This window comes from Gymnoscopelus braueri (genome assembly GCF_963280865.1).
Source record: "Gymnoscopelus braueri genome assembly, chromosome: 5".
Taxonomy (NCBI): domain Eukaryota; kingdom Metazoa; phylum Chordata; class Actinopteri; order Myctophiformes; family Myctophidae; genus Gymnoscopelus; species Gymnoscopelus braueri.
The window spans coordinates 40563570-40583136 of NC_137606.1; the positions used below are offsets into that span (position 1 = coordinate 40563570).

Genomic DNA, 19567 nt, shown 5'->3' on the forward strand with positions numbered 1-19567 from the left:
GCTAACGAAGCCAGGAATGTAATGACATTGTTTTGATGGTGGATGCTTTACTTCCGTTTGGGATCAGGCTTTCAAATAGCCCACAGCCAATGGCACGAGCTGATAAATCACGGGTCGCTTGACATTCTGAGAGATCTAATGTCAAGAATGAATCAGAAGTATAGATGCAGCTAAGAAGGCAAGAGGAGCGCTCTTCTGATCTTATCGGAGAGAGAAGTGCCGTAGCTATCAGGTTCCTGTTAAATTTAACAGTATCTTAGCACCTCCCCCATGTGACGGATCCAACAAAGTTCTTGGTATTTGTATTGATTTATTTTGTAATCAAAAAAGGATGACAATAACAGACTCCACACACATATCTGTCTAAAAGCGGCTTTGGCTGCAAACCAGAGGATTTTTGCAGTGTTAAGCAAGCCTTCTTGAACCCATTTCACCTTCCCTCTGTGTAGGGAACCGTATCTAATGCCGAGACGTCCATCTGTCTTCTAGACGATGTCCCCACAAAGTTCCTGAAAGCCATCATTGATACAGCTGGTCCTTATATCTTATCTTTCATCTATAGTTTTGGCTGCCTGGCACCTCTCTCCCTTTCGTTTCAAAGACTATAGTGACTCACTGTCTCCTGAAGGAACCAACCCATGACTCACAGCAAATATAGGCTTAAAGCATTAGCTAGGTTACCTTTGCCATGATGTAACTCCAGATATTGGCAAGATATCTTCAATAGTTGCTCCTTTGACATTTAGAAATTGATCGTCCAAAATATTCTCCCCACTGGAAACGCGTCTCAAAGTCACACGTTTAGCCCACAAACTAACATGAACAAAGCAGATTCTGACATTGTCTAAAATTACATAATATAAAAATGACAATGCCATGTTGATTTTACTATTTGAATTAAGGAAAAAGAGCCGGAAAACATGCTTCCGAAGCCAATTCATGGAGTTTGTTATTAAAACTTTACCAGTCATTGTAAACAGATATAGAAATGCTGAACCGGGTGAACCTTACTTTGTAATTTTAATACAATGGCAGAATCTGATATGTTTGCATTTGTTTGTGTAATAAACATGTGACTTTGAGACCTGTTCCTCCATGCAATGTCACTTCATGGGAAGACTATTTTGGTCTTTTTTCATGTACTTCAACTACTGAAGATATGACACCATACTACACATACTACACAAGCTCAAACCTCTACCAAAGTGTTAACCACTTAAAACCTAAATACTTAGTTGACCGGAGTCCCCCAGGGGTCTATACAAGGGTCCCCTCCTTTTTCCCCTCTACATCAAAATCTCGCCGTGATGCACGGTGAGCTTGTACATCTGCTATTTTCACCGAATGTTCACCCCAAATAGAGACGTTAGGTTAATGTGTAGCGTACATAAGCTAAATAATATTTTCTAGAATCTCACATTAGGTTCTAGCACATTTTACAGCACAGGGCCTGCCCATACCAACACACACCCTTCCGTATGAGTTCATTCAAGTACAAGTCATGAATATTTGACAAATCCCTTGTTCTCGACACTGAGAAACTAACAGACCAAAGACTGCTGCTGTTATTAAAAGGGCCAAACTACAACACCTGCACAGAACAGAACTACAGTAGATCATATTCTTCTATTTCCTTCTTGATCCACCCTGAATCGGCTGGATTTTGCCCATAAAACCCAGTAACCCAACAATCTTTGTGGCTCTTAAATATTGTTTTAAAAAACTTGCTAGATTTCCCTACTTACAAACTACTGAACCACATTTTAGCTCGTCGATTCCAAGACCTACACACATCAAGACATCACGTTCAGCGTTGGCGTGCCTCTTTAAAGTGCCTCTGACTTGTCCAGCGCATTCAAAAATGCGGAAACAAGGCATCTAAATGTTGGAAAAAGAAAATCCCAATCACAATGTATTTACATTGGTCCCTGAGCGGCCTGAGTTCTGGAGCAGAGCCAGTCCTTTCACAGGACCCTTGTGGCCACTCCAAATAAAAACACTATAAGTGAATAGGCCATTTCTGTCAGGGCTCATACATTTTTGGAACAACTTGACTGAGGAGTTTAGGCAAGCAAAAGTGGCTTTAACTCTTGGTGTACACACAGTAATGCTACTTAAACATATACTTTTACAGTTCTTGCCTTGGCTAAAGTTTATGTGTGTTCTACAGTATAGTATGTACTGTACTGTACAGTATGTCGCATGTCTCTTGCTACGTTCAGTAGATAAAGAATAGAAGCCATGGAGTGTTAGTTTTTAGTCCTAAAATCCAGAAGTGTGTTTGCAGTGGCTTTACTGTGGTTCAAACTACAGTAATAGTTTCACATTGCAAACTAGTAACCATTTTCACTCCCTTAATACATCACTTTCAAGGGACATTTTCGGTGTATTTTCATACTCCTGCCCTAAGATGGAGATGAAGGCCCCTAATTATTTTTGGTGAACCCATGGCCTTCTTCTATAGCGCCACCATTAGGCCAAACCTTCCACTTATAAACAAGATATCTCACAATCTGAAGCGTGGACTGGCATGACACTTTCTGAGCGCAAGTGTCAGCAACGCTAGTAATAATGCTGGTAATAACATTAACTTCTTTTGTTTTTGCCCCAGTGAGAGCGAGGGACTCTGAATGGCAATGTCGGTCAGTGGGTGCAAACCACGCTGATCCAGTTAGGTGTGGCTAGCTAATTTGTACTGTGCAAGACAACCAAACCCCAGTGAGCTAGAGTTGACTTCTCATGTAAACTGGAACTTCTCACAGGCTGTGAGCCACAGACGTCCTCACATTGCTAGCGGCTCACACACCACGTCATTCATGTCTTAGTCACATCATTGATTGGTTGACTGGCCTGGGGATACGAATAACAAACCCAAACCAGGATGTGGCATCTCTAGGCCTGTCGCAATTATTACATAATTGTCTAAATCACAATTATTCGAGATAATCACAATTATTTCGTCATAATCGTTTCCATGTTGAAACATTTTCACACATTTTCAAATATTAAAAACAGCAGAAATAGCAGATCTATTCATCATCTATTCCTGCTATTTTTACATCATTATCATCATCATCATACTGTACAATAATTCCCCAAAATCGTGTCTGTCCCCAAAATCTCTTCTGCCCGGTTCTCCTCAGTGGCTGGAGCAATTGATTTGTATTGGCACACGGCCATTGACCATTAGCATGTGCACGGAACAGCGATGGCCGTTTTTCTGTTTCCCAAAATGTAAGCTGCTAATTAGCGTTTTCATGTCAAATAATTTGGGCTATGGGAGCTATCGTCGGCATGCTTACAGCCGTCGCCATGGTTACAGCCCCCCAAGCTATGGGAGGAAGGGGTCCTCCTTGGGGCCAAAATGGTTTGGGACTATTGCTGTACAGCACAGCACATAACCCAAAGTCTGTTCATACAAATCCCCCGGGTATGGACCAGTGCATAAAATTATTAAATTATCAAATAAAATTATTAAATATGTCAATAATTTCTTTGTATGTTTAAGTTATTTGTCATATCTGCCCTGTGCAATTTTGTATTACGAAGCCTAAAAGGCAAACAGAAATAAAATGTGTATTCATATGTTCCAGTGTTCAATGGCCAAACACACAATTAAATCGCTAATCGCAATTATTTGAGTGACAATTAATTGTCAACTTAAATGTGTAATGGTGACAGCGCTAGGCATCTCTACATAGAGACCCACTCATGCACACCTCAGTGCAGTGTCTGCATCGCCATGGAAACATGACGCCTGTCTGCAAGCTGATGCATTGAGCATAAATGCATGGTCTCTGCCGTCACTAGAACATTTTCAAAGTGACAGGGACTCCCTGCTTTAACCCACGTGAGCCTCCCCTATTTTGTCTCCCTGTCAGGGAGACAAAATAGGGGAGGCTCACGTGGGTTAAAGAAAAAAATAAAATGTCAAGACTGATGAGAAAAAAATTGTGTGTCCAAGAAGTCCTATTATGTGATTTGTTTCCATAGAAGCCAGCAATCTAGATGACTGAAATCAGTGAGAACTTTAATCCATGGGCTCAAAATGTAGCCATAAGACCCACTACATTGCGTCTCTGAGCACACAAAAAAAAAAGCCTGAAAATAAAAGGTTTTCTGTCCTCTTTTATCACAGAGAGCAGTGTTCTGGCATTCACCGTTGATGTGGCTATTATTTTCATTGCCGGGAGTTTTGCCGTGCTGCTGTGTCAGTGTACGGTACCTTTAAACTTTACAGGCAATCTGCTGCGTTATTGTTCTCAGCTTTACAGCTATAATGTTGTGGGATTTGCTACTCCGAGGGTTTAATACAGACCTCAATACCCCAGACTGGCCGCGCGCCATGAGGCTACAAGGCCCGCGCTAATGACAGTCATATGACACGCTGTGCGAACTAGTAGCACGACCCCTGTGTATGACCTCCCATTTGATGTCTAATCAACAGCTACATGTAATCTAATTTTCCGTAAGCTATCTTTAGAGCGTACCCGCATGCAAAGTCCTCTCTCTCTCTCTCTCTCTCTCTCTCTCTCTTCCCAATGCATTCCTCCTCCTGCCCCTGGACCACAACACTGAATAGGTGTGTGTGTATACAAGGAAAGAAAGCAGAGGGTGGGATGTTTTTCAAAAATGCCAGTTAGAAACCCCACTGGGAGAAGAAAATAAATCCTCAAAGGTGTGGATTTATAGACCAGAGGAGGGGAAATCCACACGCAAACAAACACACACACCGGCAAATCATACCCTAAGCTTAGTATATCGTTGCTGTCGGGTAGAAACCTCCTATCTCCATATTTAAACTTTTTGTATTTTTCCGTAAATTAACCCCGTACTTGATCATACTACAGTGTCACACAAAAATATCAAAAGTAGCAGATCTACAAGCTTGAAACGCGTTTTGAGCTTGTTGATCTGCTGCTTTTGTTATTTTTGAATTTGAATCCTGAAAAGTAACAGTTTTGGACGTATGAGGTTTCCACCCGACAGAGACGATACGTAGCATATGTGGATATTTTATCTATTTTTGCATTGTACTTCCTGTCCTTCACCTTGAATCAAATGTTGGTGGGGCATGCCAAAAAAACGAACATTTACTCTACAATCTATAAAGTAAATTGTTGTTACGCGTTGTTGTTTTATCGAAAGTTGTCCTGAACTAGTCTGTCGATGCTTCACAGTTTTGTAACTCGTATATCCATTTCCCTATGTGTGAGGATCAGTGGGTCGAGGGGTATGATTATAAATGAAACGATGACGTTACCCAGACTATGACTAGTGACTACCTACTAGTACTCAGACTATTGTAGTGTGATTCATTCACTTTGGTCAGCTGCCGTTGCAGTCAGAATGAAATCATCATCTCCAAGTCAATATACGCTTCATGGTGTCCCAAGCCAAAAACAGCCGATCTACAAGCTCACAAAACGTTGCCACCATGACGAGCTTGCGGATTGGCTATTCCCGGCTCGGGACAACCATTGTACGACAAATTACAAATCAGGATTTTACCGTTCAAAATCACACAGGGCAAGGAGTCACGGACCATAGACAGAATCTTGACCAATGGAAATACATTTATAGACTCCCAGACCAATTTAATTCCCCCGTTCGTCGTGGGATCTCTGTGATAATGTTTCCTGTAGGTGCCATCCAAAGGAAGTCTGGCATCTGTTGTTGGTGCCATTTACGTTTTGGGACAGAATACACACACAGACAAAACCAGAGTTCATGGCAAAGGACAGGATATTATGACAACACTTGAAGCGAATGAGGCTGCCATGGGATTTTCATTCTGAAATTTCAAAGGAAGGTTGGAGGGGGTGGGAAAGAAAGAAAGACTGGATATGTGTGGGACAGGAGGCCGGGTTAACGAATGTTCACACTACTACACAACATGAATCGTTGATAGACAGCTGTTGTTTTCATTCTCTTGTCAGTGCACTTGTAGCGGGGTTTGTATTAGTTCCTCAACAATGAACTACACCGCCCGATGGCAAGACTTCCCTTAAAGCCGAGTCAACCTGGTCTTTCACAGCAGACATCTCATTTGACATCCAAGGCACAAAAAAGCAAGCCAATTGTGTGGACACGATGTGAAGTACGGTACGGAGTACGGACCCCTTAAAGTGGGGCAAACTCACTAATTCACGATAAACACATCTGGGGCTGAAGTCACCAAACAAGTAGCCCCCCCCCCCCCTTCCTCCCCCAGTTTGTGGATCCTGTGAAGTGGATTTATGTAGGCGTTCAGACAAAGCGTGGAACAAGGAAAATGTGTGTGTGTGTGTGTGTGTGTGTGTGTGTGTGTGTGTGTGTGTGTGTGTGTGTGTGTGTGTGTGTGTGTGTGTGTGTGTGTGTGTGTGTGTGTGTGTGTGTGTGTGTGTGTGTGTGTGTGTGTGTGTGTGTGTGTGTGTGTGTGACAGAGAGAGAGAGAGAGAGAGAGAGAGAGACGGAGAGAGAGAGCTGAGTGTCTGTCAAAGCAGGAACTGGGAGGCGTTGTGATTTGACCTCCGGGGGCAAGGACTTCCCAAAGCCCCTCTGCAAAACAACAGCAGAGCTGGGCAGCTGACAGTGTGGGGGCTGAGTGAGGCCACCGGTCCAACTGCCCTGAAAACCCACTTCCACAACCTTCCTCATGACAGTTGGTGGTAGAGGGAGGGTATTGTACCGTACTACTGTAAGGGATTAAAGGTGAACAATTAAACTTTTCCAAATAAGCAAACATTTGCTTTGCATTTAAATGTCCACTTCATTGTGTGCAGTGTTTATATAAATGTCGCCGTTTACGTCGCTATTGCGTCGCTATGATGCTTACATCGGAGCTGCCCCGCCTCACCTTTGACTTGACAGGTTGTGAGGGTTTTCTTAGTCCTTGTTGCGTGCACTGGGATGCAGTGGTGTTAAGACTTAACAGTTAAGTAGCTAAGTACATTTACTCAAGTACTGTACTTGTAATTTTTTGGTATTTTTTACTTTACTTGAGTTTTTCCAATTTCTCTATACTTTTACTTCTACTCCACTACATGTCAGAGGCAAACATTATACTCCACTACAATTATTTGAAAACTTTAGTTACTAGTTTTTGTAGATTTTGATTATTATTACAAAACACACATCAACCACTTCAGCCCTATGTATTGGCCATTTGAAAATAGCCAATCTACAAGCTCACACAAGCTCGACGCATTGTGAGCTTGTAGATCGGCTATTTTCAAAAGATTTTTTTGTACATTATACATTTTGAAAACTTGTGACATGGGGACATTCTGCATAATGAATACTTTCTACTTGTGGTACTTTAAGCACATTTTGCTCAATGTACTTTTACTCAAGTAACTGTTTTATTCCAGACTAAAGTAAAAAATATACTTTTTCCACCACTGCTGGGACGCATGTGATACGCAAGCTGTACACATTATGCTCTCAGAGTGTCAGTACTAGCACAGTGGAAAATATAGCAGATTGTCCTTTGCGAGTCCATAACATCACTTTACAAATGCCAGTCCATTCCCACATCCAACACTGTGCTAAACAGGATCACAGCACATTGGACAGGGTGGGTCTGGGGGAGTGGGGGGACAAAGTAGTCAACCCCAGTATTTGAGTACAAAGAACACTCCCGACACCCCCAAAATTATACATATTTGGCTGCGGACCCCCATCTCATATTTTGTGACAGTGACCCCCAAGAAGCAAAGATTTGAGTTAAATATATATACCGTATATTCAAAGATTTGCACAAATTTTCATGAATTTAAAAAAATAGCAGATATACAAGCTCATAGCGCGGCACTCGGTGCCACGCTATGAGCTTGTATATCTGCTATTTTTCAATAGCCAAAGTATAACATATTGGTTAAAGTGGTTAAAATGATTCTGACGCTAATTTAGTAACTAATTGTCTCCCCTAGGCCGAAAGGCATGGCGAGAGAGTATGTTTTTCCCCCTGTCCGTCCGTCCGTGTGTCCGTCCGTCCGTCTGTGACCAGCTAATCTCCGGCACCGTTGGCTTGATCGCAGCGAAACTGTGCACACACACTCCCTGGAAGCCAATTCAGAACCTCTTTCTCATGGGTCTTTTATAGCGCCACCAGGAGGCCGATTTGTGCAAAACATATTTTTTGACAGTACTCCTACAGATTTTGTCCAAAAAACACGAAAATCGGTACACAGTATTTCTATAGTCATTAAACGAAACAGGTGTTTCCGATTTTTCATATTCCATCCTGATTGGCAAAAAATGTCTTCCAAAGTTTGCAGGAGTGCTCCATTTTGAACAAAATGCCTCAAATCATGAACATAGCATGCAATTTCCGTCAAGTTTTGCACGCACATTCCCATTAGGCCGAGAAAGAAATACCATTTGACATTTTTCAAATCAGCCTCATGGTGGCGCTATAAAAGGCCAATTTGTGTTTTTACCTATAACTGCAGTTACTGCACCGATCTGTGTAAAACTTTGTATGCGCACTCCCTAGAGGTCAAGAAAAAACCTTTGCCCTGCATTTTTCACATCTGCCTTTTATAGCGCCACCAGGAGGCCGACTTATGTAAAACACATTATTTTATACTACAACTTCCAATTTTATCAAAATGTTACGCAAATCGGTACACATGATCTCTATAGTCATGTGATCAAGACGGATGTGTTTGATTTTTCATATTCCATCCTGATTGGCTAAGATTGACATCTAAAGTTTGCATTATTGGCTTGTTTTGAAATAAAATCCGCAAATCGTGAACGCACCGTCCGATTGCGGTCAAACTTTGCACGCACATTCACACTATGTTGAGGAACAAATGCCACCCTTTTAAACATTGGCCTGTTATAGCGCCACCAGCAGGTCTAATTTAGCAAAACAAATGTTTTTAACAAAATGCCTCAAATCATGAATGCAGTCAGTGTCCGATTGTCGTGCAAGGCCTAAGAAGAAATGGCACCCTTTTTCACGTTGGCCTATTATAGCGCCACCAGGAGGCCACAATAGCCTACCTGACCTGGCGGAGACCTGTGCTCCGAGGAGCACTTTTTCTAGTTGTAACTCATTTAGTTGGGGACCCCCTGGTACCCCACCAAGGACCCCTGGGGGTTCCCGGACCCCACTTTGAGAACCAATGCTTTAACCCATTAAGACCTGGAACTGTGTCATTTTTAGATTTGAGCTAAAAAGCATTATTTGACACTTTGGCTATTCAAAAATAGCAGATATACAAGCTCATAGCGCGGCACCGAGTGCCGCGCTACGAGCTTGTAGATCTGCTATTTTTGAAAAATCGTGAAAATGTGTGCAAATCTGTGAATATATATATTTTTAAAGCGAATTTTTTTTACTCAAATCTTTGCTTCTGGGGGGTCCCTGGAACAAAATATTTTGATGGGGGTCCGCGGCCAAATACATACCATTTTGGGGGTCCTTGACATGAAAAAGATTGAGCACCACTGATATAGAAACATACGTTTTTCAGAAAACTGTTGAGATTTAGGAGACACGTAGAATCGGCTTCAGGTCTCAATGGGTTAATCCATGCAGTGTTGCAGACAGAAACACCTCCCTCACCTGCTCATTTCCTCTCCCTCTCTCCCTCCCTCTCTCTCTCCCTTTCTCTCTCCCTTTCTCTCTCTCTCTCTCTCTCTCCTCTATGGTCCTCCATCCAGGAGGGCGTACACTGTACAGGTGGGTTATAGTCCTTTGAGACTGGCGGTAGCAGAGAACAGAGACAGCTATCTATCACTTCATCAATATGATCTGTCTGGAATGTGCCAGTGTGTTTTTTTTTGTTTACTGTATGTGAGCAGACATGTTGAAGATGTCTGATACACCAACGGACAGACAGAGGCGGTTAGGTTGGCTCTGGGGCTGAACCGTGCAGTCCGTCTGATGTCGTTTTGTTTTGTTTTGTGCACTCATTCATTCATTCAGTCCTTAACAGACACATACACCATTCACATGTGATTCATTGTGTGTATGATTGCCAGTGGTGGAAAAAGTACTCACATTTTTTTTTACTTAAGTAAAAGTCCGGAATTCAAAATGTACTCGAGTAAAAGTACAAAAGTATTGGCATCAAAGTGTACTTAAAGTACCAGAAGTAAAAGTAGTCATTATGCAGAATGTCCCATTTCAAGTTTTCAAATGTATAAAAATATTTTGAAAATAGCCGATCTACAAGCTCACAATGCGTCGCATCGCGACGCTTTGTGAGCTTGTACATCGGCTATTTTCAAATGGCCGAAATGTATATAGGGCTGAAGTGGTTAATGTATGTTTTGAAATTATAATCCAAATCTACAAAATAACTAGTAGTAGTAACTGAAGTTTTCAAATAATTTAGTGGAGCAAAAGTACAATATTTGCCTCTGAGACGTAGCGGAGTAGAAGTAAAAGTACAGAACATTGGATATACTCAAGTAAAGCACAAATAACTCAACATTTTTACTTAAGTACGGTACTTCAGTAAATGTACTTAGTTACTTTACACCACTGCTGATTGCCATCATTGCGTGTGGCCCAGTGGAAGAAGCCACAACAGCACGGTAAAAGTGGCAGATTGCTCTAGGGTTACTGTCAAATTGTCAGTTTAGCAATAAAAGAGGGAGGTCTCCTTTGTTTACCCTAATGTTGGGCAGTTGTAGGACAACATAGTTGTAACAGTTGTAAAACAAATAACAGTTTGATTTTCTCTAAAACCATTACTTTTCAGGAAATGTAAAAAAAATAACCGGTGTTCCAATGTAGTTATTATTTAGTCACAACAGAACAACCTCATATTAATACTTTTCATTGGTTCAATATTTATAAAACCACTTTTACTTTGATTCTAAAATAGCAAAAAAGGTAGATCTACAAACTCACAACACGTCGCGATGCGACACGTTGTGACCTTGTGGATCGGTTACCTTTGTGCGATACTCTGGTATGACAAAGTAGGGCATTAACCCATTAAGACCTGAGGCGATTCTTTAAAATATTTTCTAAAATCCTAACAGTTTTTTGAAAAAGAAATCGAAAAAAAAAAAATCTTCAAGATTTTTCAAAAATAGCAGATCTACAAGCTCATAGCGCGGCACTCGGTGCCGCGCTATGAGCTTGTATATCTGCTATTTTTGAATAGCCAAAGAAATCTAAAGTGACACTGATGCGTTCCAGGAACGACTAAAAAGTTGAATTGTGGAGATACAAGGTTTCTGCCCCGACAACAACGATATAAATTTGACGTGCTTTCCTTCATCACTCAATGTGAGAGCATTGAATTGAATGAGTGCCTGATCAGCCATAACACATAAAGCCAAGCCATTTGGGCTGGTTACAGCCTATGTATAAAATAGGGCTGAAGTGGTTAATGTATGTTTTATAATATAATAATGTATACCTGCAAAGTAACTAACTAAAGTTGTCCAATAATTGTAGTGGAGTAAAAGTACAATATTTGCCTCTGAGATGTATTGGAGTAGAAGTAAAAGTATTGGAAATGGGAAATACTCAAGTAAAGTACAAATACCTCAAAATTGTAATTACAGTAAGTACAGTACTTATACTTGTTACTTTACACCCCTGGGGGTGTGTGTGTGTGTGTGTGTGTGTGTGTGTGTGTGTGTGTGTGTGTGTGTGTGTGTGTGTGTGTGTGTGTGTGCTCGGGCGTGCGTGCGTGACGAGGCGGTGGTACGTATGGGATTAGTCTGTTGTTTTCAATGTTCCTTCTGCTTTTTCTGGACAACGTTCAAGAACAGCAGACAGTCCCCTCCCACCTATTAAAACATTGCAACACCGCCCACCTCTGGTAGCTCTGTGTGCCCAAAACAAACTAACATAATAATAATAATGATAATAAAAACAATGAAAAAGTGATTCATTTTGTGGCACAGAAATGCCCAATTATTGATTCACTTGTCCGAAAGCATCAGCAATGACTCAACAGGCGCTTAAACATCTCTGCAACTGTGCTATGTGTACATTTGTGGGGACAAGGGTTGATCCGCCAGGACAGGATGAGAGTTTTCTGGAGAACGAGTGACTCACCAGTGACAGCCAACAGCATTTGTAAACAATTACAAATGTTTCAGCAGAGGACTAGCCATGCTTGTTACTTCAGCACACACACACACACACACACACACACACACACACACACACACACACACACACACACACACACACACACACACACACACACACACACACACACACACACACACACACACACACACACACACACACACACACACACACACACACACACACACACACACACACACACACAAGCGCACGCTTGGCTCCTGTTTTGAGAGCAGCTGCAAGCACGTTATACATCATAGGTCTCAACCGCCACAAGTGTTTTGCTCTCAGCATTTTGCATAGGATTTGCATGCCGGGCCAGTGGTGGCGGTTCCAGTTTTGACTATAGGATATACATAACCCCTACAGCCTAAACTACACTACACTACGCTGGTGGGTTCAGCAGGTTCAAAACACTGTCTACTACGTTACACACCTCACACGCAACATCCATGGTGGTAGCCTGCAGCTACATCCAGAATACTGGGATAAAATACTGTATGGCAAGTGGTTTTAAGATCAATTTGACATGTTTTTTTGGCCACAGACCCCCCCCACACATTTGAAAAGATTTTGTGCCAGGGAAGGGATACTCATTACAGAAGATTTGTGTCGTTAACAATTAACAAATGTTAAAATGATTCCACATTTGGCAAAATATTTCAACACTTTTTCAAAAATGTTTTGCATGCTTGCAGATCGGCTATTTTGTAATAGCCAAAGTATAAAATAGGGTTAGAGTGGTTAAACTGTACCCCATTTTGCTGGGGACACCCCTGGAATCCAATCAAGGACCCCTGGGGGTCCCTGCGTGCACCCCACTTTGATAACCACTGCTGTGTATGGTGACTGGTCGTTTTAAATTGAAAAAAAAATAAGAAGGCATTGACAACTGATTAACAAATAGAGCCCTTGTATAACCTGTTATGGAATTCAGGGCATCCAGTGGAGGAATACATTGACAAGGAGAGCACTGTTATAAGGAATGATACGCTGACTGTATATATACCTTTCTATCAGAGAGCGGCCAGTGACTCACTACAACTCTTAAAATAGATGTTCTTTGCCACACTCTGACGTTACAATTATCCCCTCCATGGCCGAGACAAATAGCGCCTATGATGGCGATGCTCATCACCATACCATAACACGTGTCTAGGGCTGTCACCATTACACGTTTAAGTTGACGATTAATTGTCACAGAAATAATCGCGATTAACGATTTAACCCATTAAGACCTGAGGCGATTTTTAAAAATGTTTTCTAAATCCTAACAGTTTTTTGAAAAAAAAATCGGGAAAAAAATGTTTTCAAGATTTTTCAAAAATAGCAGATCTACAAGCTCATAGCGCGGCACTCGGTGCCGCGCTATGAGCTTGTATATCTGCTATTTTTGAATAGCCAAATAAATCTAAAGTGACACAGATGCGTTCATTGTGTTTTTGAGCATTGAACATTGAAACGCATGAATCAAAACTTAATGTCTGTTTGCCTCTTAGGCTTCGTAATCAAAACTTATATAGGGCAGATATTACTGACATATTTAATAATTTTCAAATTCACGAAGAACAGCTATTTCTGCTATTTTTAGAAAATGTTTGAAAACGTACGAACATCTTTTCAACATGGAAACAATTGACGATTATCACGATCAAATAATTGGCGATGAGGCGATTATGTAATAACCGTGACAGGCCTACACGTGTCGTCCGCCCAGTTCGTGGAGTCGAGACCACTTTTTGGCATGGGGAACGCTTGAGAGAGGGAGCGGTACGCTTGAAATAGGTTTAGGACATTAAGTTGTCAACAATGTCAGATGACAGCAATACTGGTGAGTAAAATGGCCAGCATTGTGTCCGTGTCTCTCTCTCTCTCTCTCTCTCTCAGGGGTTAAAGTGGAAGGAATTCCAGATACATAGATTACGGCGTTCACAAATCTGCCTATTCGGAACATTCCATCCCCATTATACACTGTGTGTCCCCGGTCTGAAACTGTGGGTTGGGGTTGTTTGTGGATTATGGGCTGTTTATGGATTATAGGTGAGAGAGGCCTTGTTGTTGCCTGGGGAGGCTAACGCCATGCTACTTTAGCATAGTGGTGGTTGTAAAAGTGGGGTCCTCCAGGGGGTCCCCCCCCCCCGCTAAATTGGTTAAAGAGGTGGTGCCATGTTTTTGCACTTTTTCTGTTTTTCATGTGTATGAGGTTGATAGAACTTCATTAAGCCCCCCGGTGGTGTTTTTATGGTGTTTTATGTCTTCTCTGACTATTTGGAGTTTCTTCCTGGAGGCTGAAACCTTGAGGGTCAAACGTGCCAATAGAGAAACAGCACTTTAGTGACATCACAAAGCCCACACCCTCCCCCTCATTATCATAACACAACAGGTGTGGGAATGAGGAGGAGGAGGGACTAGGACAGGTGGGTGGTGCTAAGGTGGTGGAGGAGGTGCTAAGGTGAGAACCAGGTATACTTAATGCACTGGTGGGTGTGTCTACATAAAAACAACATTTTAACACTTACTGTACACTTTTGTTTTGTTGAAAAAAATCCTTACATAATAATAATACCTTATGATCAGGTTTTAGGGTTGAAAAATATCATGGCACTCCATCTTTAACAAAATCAGTTTACCCACTTTAACCCTATAACATATTGTTGAAACATTCCGACAACACAAGTCTTGTGTGGGGGGTCCCTGCTGGCACACAATCTTTTCGGACGGGGGTTCGCCGTCAAATACACGTATACATTTTGGGGGTCCCTCCTTGACGTGAAAATGTTGGCGAACCACTGGCTGATGGGCTGTTTATGGATTATATACAGTAGGTGAGAGACCGTTGTTCGCCTTGTTGCCTGGGGAAAAGAACGCCATTACTGTTTAGCTCCATTATTATGCCTTGTGAGGTATTTTTTGGGGGGTGGGGGGGGGGTTGTTTATACAGTTCTGCTATCGAACATGCAAGTTTTTCCTCTTGTGACCGTTGCAGCTGCTCTTCCACACACACACACACACACACACACACACACACTGACCACGGTGGTCCCTGTGTAAACACACCGGGCGGGCTTTTAAAAAGTGGAAGACAATGAGGAAGTGACAGCAGAGCGTGTGCAGCATTATGAAGACATTCAGGGGATGGATTTCCACATGAAACGGGGAGGGAGAGCCGGGATGACATCACGGGAAAGTCAGGCAGGAACACAGAGAGAGAGAGAGAGAGAGAGAGAGAGAGAGAGAGAGAGAGAGAGAGGCTGGGTAACACAACACCACACATAAACAGTGGACAGCTGTATTTATGGGAGATTGTCTCATGGTTCTGCTGTGTATGTGCCATCATAAATCCTATTATCTGATTTAGTTAACAGCTACTCTGCTGCTCTGCACCCACCTAGCAGGAGTGTGTGTGTGTGTGTGTGTGTGTGTGTGTGTGTGTGTGTGTGTGTGTGTGTGTGTGTGTGTGTGTGTGTGTGTGTGTGTGAACCCTTTTTTCACACATGCAAAAGGGTTAATCGAGGCACACACCACCAGTGTTGTGGTGATATCACTAGCATTATGACATTATTACCTGACCTGGACCACAATGAAGAGCCTGGCTAACTACTGTGTGTCACTGGTTGACCAGCCATTAGCCAGCCAGCCAGCCAGCTACATGTGACTGACTGGGATGGAGCTTATATAGTGGCAGTTTGAGCGCTGTTTAGTGTAAACTGTAGACATCTGTCCATTATTAAGGGGGACAGACAGGCTTATCTCACCCACGACTGTTCTCCTAAACACCATAGTATTAGTGAGCGCTGAACAGTCTTATATAGCAGTGGTTCCCAAAACTTTTTAGCTCGAGACCCAAAGGAGAAACGTTATGTCTATCCGGGACCCAAACTAGTGAAAATAGCAGATCTACAAGCTCACAACGCGAGGCGTTGTGAGCTTGTATAGACCGGCTATTTTCACTACTTCTTAGACTAATTTATGGAGTTTTGTAGATTTTTCTTTGATTTATTCCTGAAATTACTTTGAAAAAATAATTGAATTTATTGCACATAATTAATAATAAAAACACATTTAAAAATATATATATACACACATTTAAAATGTGTCTTCTCCAGTTCCTACGCTAATGAGTGTTGTGTCTTTAGTAGTACAGTAGGTTGTATTGTGGAGCTGATGAATGGGACAATAAATAGTGCCTGCCCTGCATAGGAAGGTCCAGATGGCAGCTTCCATGCACCTGCTAAAAAACTGGGATCTCAAACATATTGATATCCCATTCTCAGTGTCACACCACTTTTCCCAAGTAACGTCATTCTTATAAAATAAAAATAACATAAAATGTCATTTAAAAAAATAGATACAGACAAACTATATCGCCAAAAATGGTCATGATTTCACTTACATATCGTCTTAGTTTCTTCTCCGGAGGAGACTTCCTCAGCCAGCCTTGGAAGATGATCTCTCCGCCGCTCATGTTTTCGGATCAATGTGTCCCGATGGCTCTGGCGGTCCGTCCGTGGTTCTGGTGGTCCGTCCGTGGTTCTAGGGGTCCGTCAGTGGTGGTCGCACACTTCCACTAGCAACTCCTCTTCTCTTCTTAGTTCTTCTGGTACATTGCGGGGGTCCCTGTCCTGTCCTGTCCTGTCCCGGGGCTTAGGGGGGCCGCCGTCCCGTGCTGGGGTACCTACCTCCTGCCTTGCCTCAAAGTGCTATCGGCGTAGGTTTGGCCCCCCTCACCGGTGCGATCTGCCCCTCCATTTGATAACAGCAGCACCAGGAACAGAGGAGGAGGAGGAGGAGGAGGAGGGTGGGCGCTCCGCTCCTCTCACACAGAGCAGAGGACACACTAACCCGCCACCACTACCCGCCACGACGCCGCGCCAAATTCCCCACCGAAAAGAGGAGCCGGTTCCTCGGGGTGATCAGGGGTTCACACAACGGCCGCTGGTGGACGGGACACACACACACACACACACATATATACACACACACACACATACACTCACACACGGAGCTCCGCGGCGGGTTGGACTTCACTGATGCAGTGAGTGTAGGAAGTGTTGGAGGGGTTGTCTGCAGTTTGTTTTCCACTTCATACCACGCCTACTGCCTAAGCAAAGGGATGGGCGGCTGGTGTGTGTGTGTGACTGTGTGTGTGTGTGTGTGTGTGTGTGTGTGTGTGTGTGTGTGTGTGTGTGTGTGTGTGTGTGTGTGTGTGTGTGTGTGTGTGTGTGTGTGTGTGTGCGCGCGCGTGCGTGCGACACACACACACACACACACACACACACACACACACACACAGGGATGGACAGGATGGAGGGCAGCTCTACATGCTGACAGGAGTGACAGCATCTGTTCATTTTGACCAGCGACAATAATAATGTAATATTATTATTTGATACTTCATCGCATTGAGGAGGTCCTGCAATGCACACTGCGATTTTATAGGACAATTTATCAATAAACTCTGTCCTGAAATTGTCCTAACAAAATCACACAGTGTGCATGGATGGATGGTTTGATAACGCTTTGAGTTCTTATAAAAGCGTTTCTACGGCTTAAAAAAAGAACAAAATGAGTTTGCAATAAGACTAGAATACTGCTGCATAAGTTCCTAATACAACATGGGAAAATGCACCATCTGGTGGAAGATGTGACAAATGACATGAGCCTGTGGACGGTTTGGAAACTTTTGTCTGCGAAGATCAACCCATCATATCCTGATTCCTGTACTGTTATTTGGGAGGGAATATAGCTATATGATGACCAGTCATACATAGTTAAGTGATTACGTTTCCTCGATCAATTTTAAGCCAATTCAATTAAATAAAGCCTATCCTGAAATTACAAATACTGGGCACTGCAGGCAGTGACTGTATGATTGTCATGGGGGCTGTCTTACTGAGTGGCAGAGGTGGACGAAGTACTCGACGGTCTCGACCCCAGTACTTGAGTAAGAGTACAGATACTCCTTGGTCAAATTCACTCCACTATAAGTAAAAGTAGCTCAGTCAAAATGTTACTCAAGTAAGAGTAAAATAGTAATTGTTTTTAAATATACTTAAGTATTCCAAAGTACATGCTTTGAAAAATACTTAAAGGGGTAGTTCACCCCCAAAATAACTTTTTTTCTATTGATTACTGACCATCTGGAGCCTTGAATTCATAGATATTTTTTTGTTTTTGTCACATTCCTAAGCCAATAATTTGATTATAATAAATGTGTCCCCATTGATTCCGGTAGGAGACACAAATGCATTTGTGTCTCCTACCGGAATCAATGGGGCTAAATTTATTATAATCAAATAATAAAGGAAGGAATGCGACAAAAACAAAAAAATATCCATGAATTCAAGGCTCCATGGGGTGAGTAATCAATAGAAAAAAAGTTATTTGGCGGGTGAACTACCCCTTTAAAGTACAAGTAAAAGTAAAAGTAGAAGTACATTTCTTAATTTTGATATCAATGAATTGCTGTAATGTTTTCACAATGAATTTATAGGACCTTGTAACTCTTGTTTCAGAGAAGTACTGTAACTCTCTGAAACCACCTGCACTGCATGCACTGATGTGCTTGCTTGTAGATGTTATACAAAGCCTTCAGAAACACTTATAAAAACATAGAAATGACTGAGGAACCAGAACTAAATACTTTTACTCCTATACACCCATACAAGATGTAACAAAGAGGCAAGTGGAGGGGGGAGCCAGAAACACGGCTAGTGTGAGAGCAGAAGTTAGGCCAATTGATTTTATGGAAGAAAAAAACAGCCAACCTAAAGGCCAAACCGCACCAATGCGACTAGTCGCAACTCCTTGCAACAAAACTGTTTTAAGGTCAACCACACCGATGCAACTCCTTGCAACTGCCATTGGGGTAATGGTTGCAAGTAGTTGCAAGAAGTTGCATGTTGCAACTCCTTGCAACTGCCATTGGGGTTAATGGTTGCAAGTTGTTGCAAGTAGTTGCATGTTGCAACTCCTTGCAACTGCCATTGGGGTAATGGTTGCAAGTAGTTGCAAGTAGTTGCATGTTGCAACTCCTTGCAACTGCCATTGGGGTAATGGTTGCAAGTAGTTGCATGTTGCAACTCCTTGCAACTGCCATTGGTGTAATGGTTGCAAGTAGTTGCATGTTGCAACACCTTGCAACTGCCATTGGGGTTAATGGTTGCAATAGTTGCAAGTAGTTGCATGTTGCAACTCCTTGCAACATGCATGGCGAAACATTGTTGTGGATGTGGAGTGGGCTTAAAAGTACTCAGTACTTTATAGCCTTCCTAGAAATATACTCGAGTAAAAGTAAAATATTTGTCTTGGAAATGTACTCAAGTAAGAGTAATACGTATCAAAAAAATCTAATACTCAAGTAAAGTACAGATCCTCAGAATCTGTACTCAAGTACAGTACTCAAGTACATTTACTCCGTTACTGTCCACCACTGCTGAGTGGGAATGACCTCAGAAAGTTACCGGTTCGAACCTCGGCTCACGAAATCTGTGTCAAACTGACCCTGAGCAA

General features: G+C 42.3%; 1 protein-coding gene across 1 annotated transcript in view; it reads right to left on the reverse strand.

Annotated features, from left to right (window-relative positions):
- The window catches only part of gab2 (GRB2-associated binding protein 2), a 102620-nt gene extending 85537 nt beyond the window's left edge, over positions 1–17083 (reverse strand). The window contains exon 1 of the mRNA XM_080427862.1: positions 16449–17083. Within this exon, the coding sequence (XP_080283988.1) occupies positions 16449–16520 (72 nt within the window). The 5' untranslated portion in view covers positions 16521–17083. The remainder of the gene's footprint in view (positions 1–16448) is intronic.
- Positions 17084–19567: the final 2484 nt, after the last annotated feature.